Source organism: Pollicipes pollicipes, unplaced genomic scaffold (genome assembly GCF_011947565.3).
Source record: "Pollicipes pollicipes isolate AB1234 unplaced genomic scaffold, Ppol_2.1 Scaffold_6138;HRSCAF=7277_pilon_pilon_pilon, whole genome shotgun sequence".
NCBI lineage: Eukaryota > Metazoa > Arthropoda > Thecostraca > Pollicipedomorpha > Pollicipedidae > Pollicipes > Pollicipes pollicipes.
This window is the reverse complement of record NW_023596818.1, coordinates 24,475,137-24,476,207: the sequence shown is the minus strand read 5'-3', so window position 1 is coordinate 24,476,207 and position 1,071 is coordinate 24,475,137. Positions and strand designations below refer to the sequence as shown.

At 58.9% G+C, this 1,071-nt stretch overlaps 1 protein-coding gene across 1 annotated transcript in view; it reads left to right on the top strand.

Moving 5' to 3' along the window:
• Nucleotides 1-761, top strand: part of LOC119105496 (uncharacterized) — a 26,558-nt gene extending 25,797 nt beyond the window's left edge. Inside the window, exon 6 of the mRNA XM_037228962.1 lies at nucleotides 553-761. Coding sequence (XP_037084857.1) covers nucleotides 553-761 — 209 coding nt within the window. The remainder of the gene's footprint in view (nucleotides 1-552) is intronic.
• The last annotated feature ends 310 nt before the right edge of the window (nucleotides 762-1,071 follow it).

The window sequence follows — 1,071 nt, the reverse complement described above, 5'->3', positions numbered from 1 at the left end:
AGCAAGGCCACTGTTTCACATGTTTACTTAAGCTTGTCAGTCCACTCCGAGAGCTGAGCTATACACACCAGCCATATCTCGAGGCCCCGTATTTTATGGCCAACGGACTACGCCTTCGTTTTGTAAACTGTGTATATCCTTCGCCATTTGATCCGCTGCGTATGACCACAGCTGGGTCTGTGCAGACCTCTGTCGTTTGGTCTGGGTGACTGAGTGTTACGTAATATTCGTTCAGCATTCCTGTCGCCGGCGCATAGTCGTCTGAGGGCCACTGCAACCCTGCTATGTACGTGCTTTGACCCGTGCTGACATTTGCGAGGTTTGTGCTCGCTAGCTTGACCCGAGCTGACCTTAGCTTAACCCTGGCTGACAACCATACGCTGCTGACCTTAACTTGACCCTTTCCGACTTTGACCTGACCCTCTCTGACCTGTTGGACCCATGCTGGCCTTGGTCTGATCCTTTCTGACCTCAGTCTGGCCCATGCCGACCTTGGCTTGATCCGTGCTGACCCGCAGTTGACCCGAGCTGACCTGGTGCGCCTGGTCGCAGGGATGAGCACGGTGGCCGAGGTGGTGGTAGCACGCCACTGCGGCATGCGCGTGTTCGCCTTCAGCCTCATCACCAACGAGTGCATCATGGAGTGGGACACGGACGCCGAGGCCAACCACGAGGAGGTCATCAACGCCGCCAACGCGCGCAAGCACCACCTGCAGGAGCTGGTGGCCAAGATGGCGGTGCGCATGGCGGGCCAGCCTTGAGGCCTGCCACGCACTGCCCCCCCCCCCCCCCCCCCGCCCCCGGCGGCCGCCGGCCAGCCGCTGCTTCCGCCCCGCTCGGTCTGTGCTGCCGCCACGTTCGCCTGCTCTTTGTTTCACTGCAGTTGGTAAAGAAGACGAGTTTGGGAAGGTACGGTGCATCGTCCCGAGTGATGTTGTTACGCGCAGCGTGGGGTGTCGTCGTCGGAACATGGCTGCTGGTCTTCATTGACTGTGCTGCTCGTTCGCTGTGTATCGTTTTAGAGGTCCCTGTGCGGAATGAAAACCGCTGCAAGAACGTTCCGACTTTTTC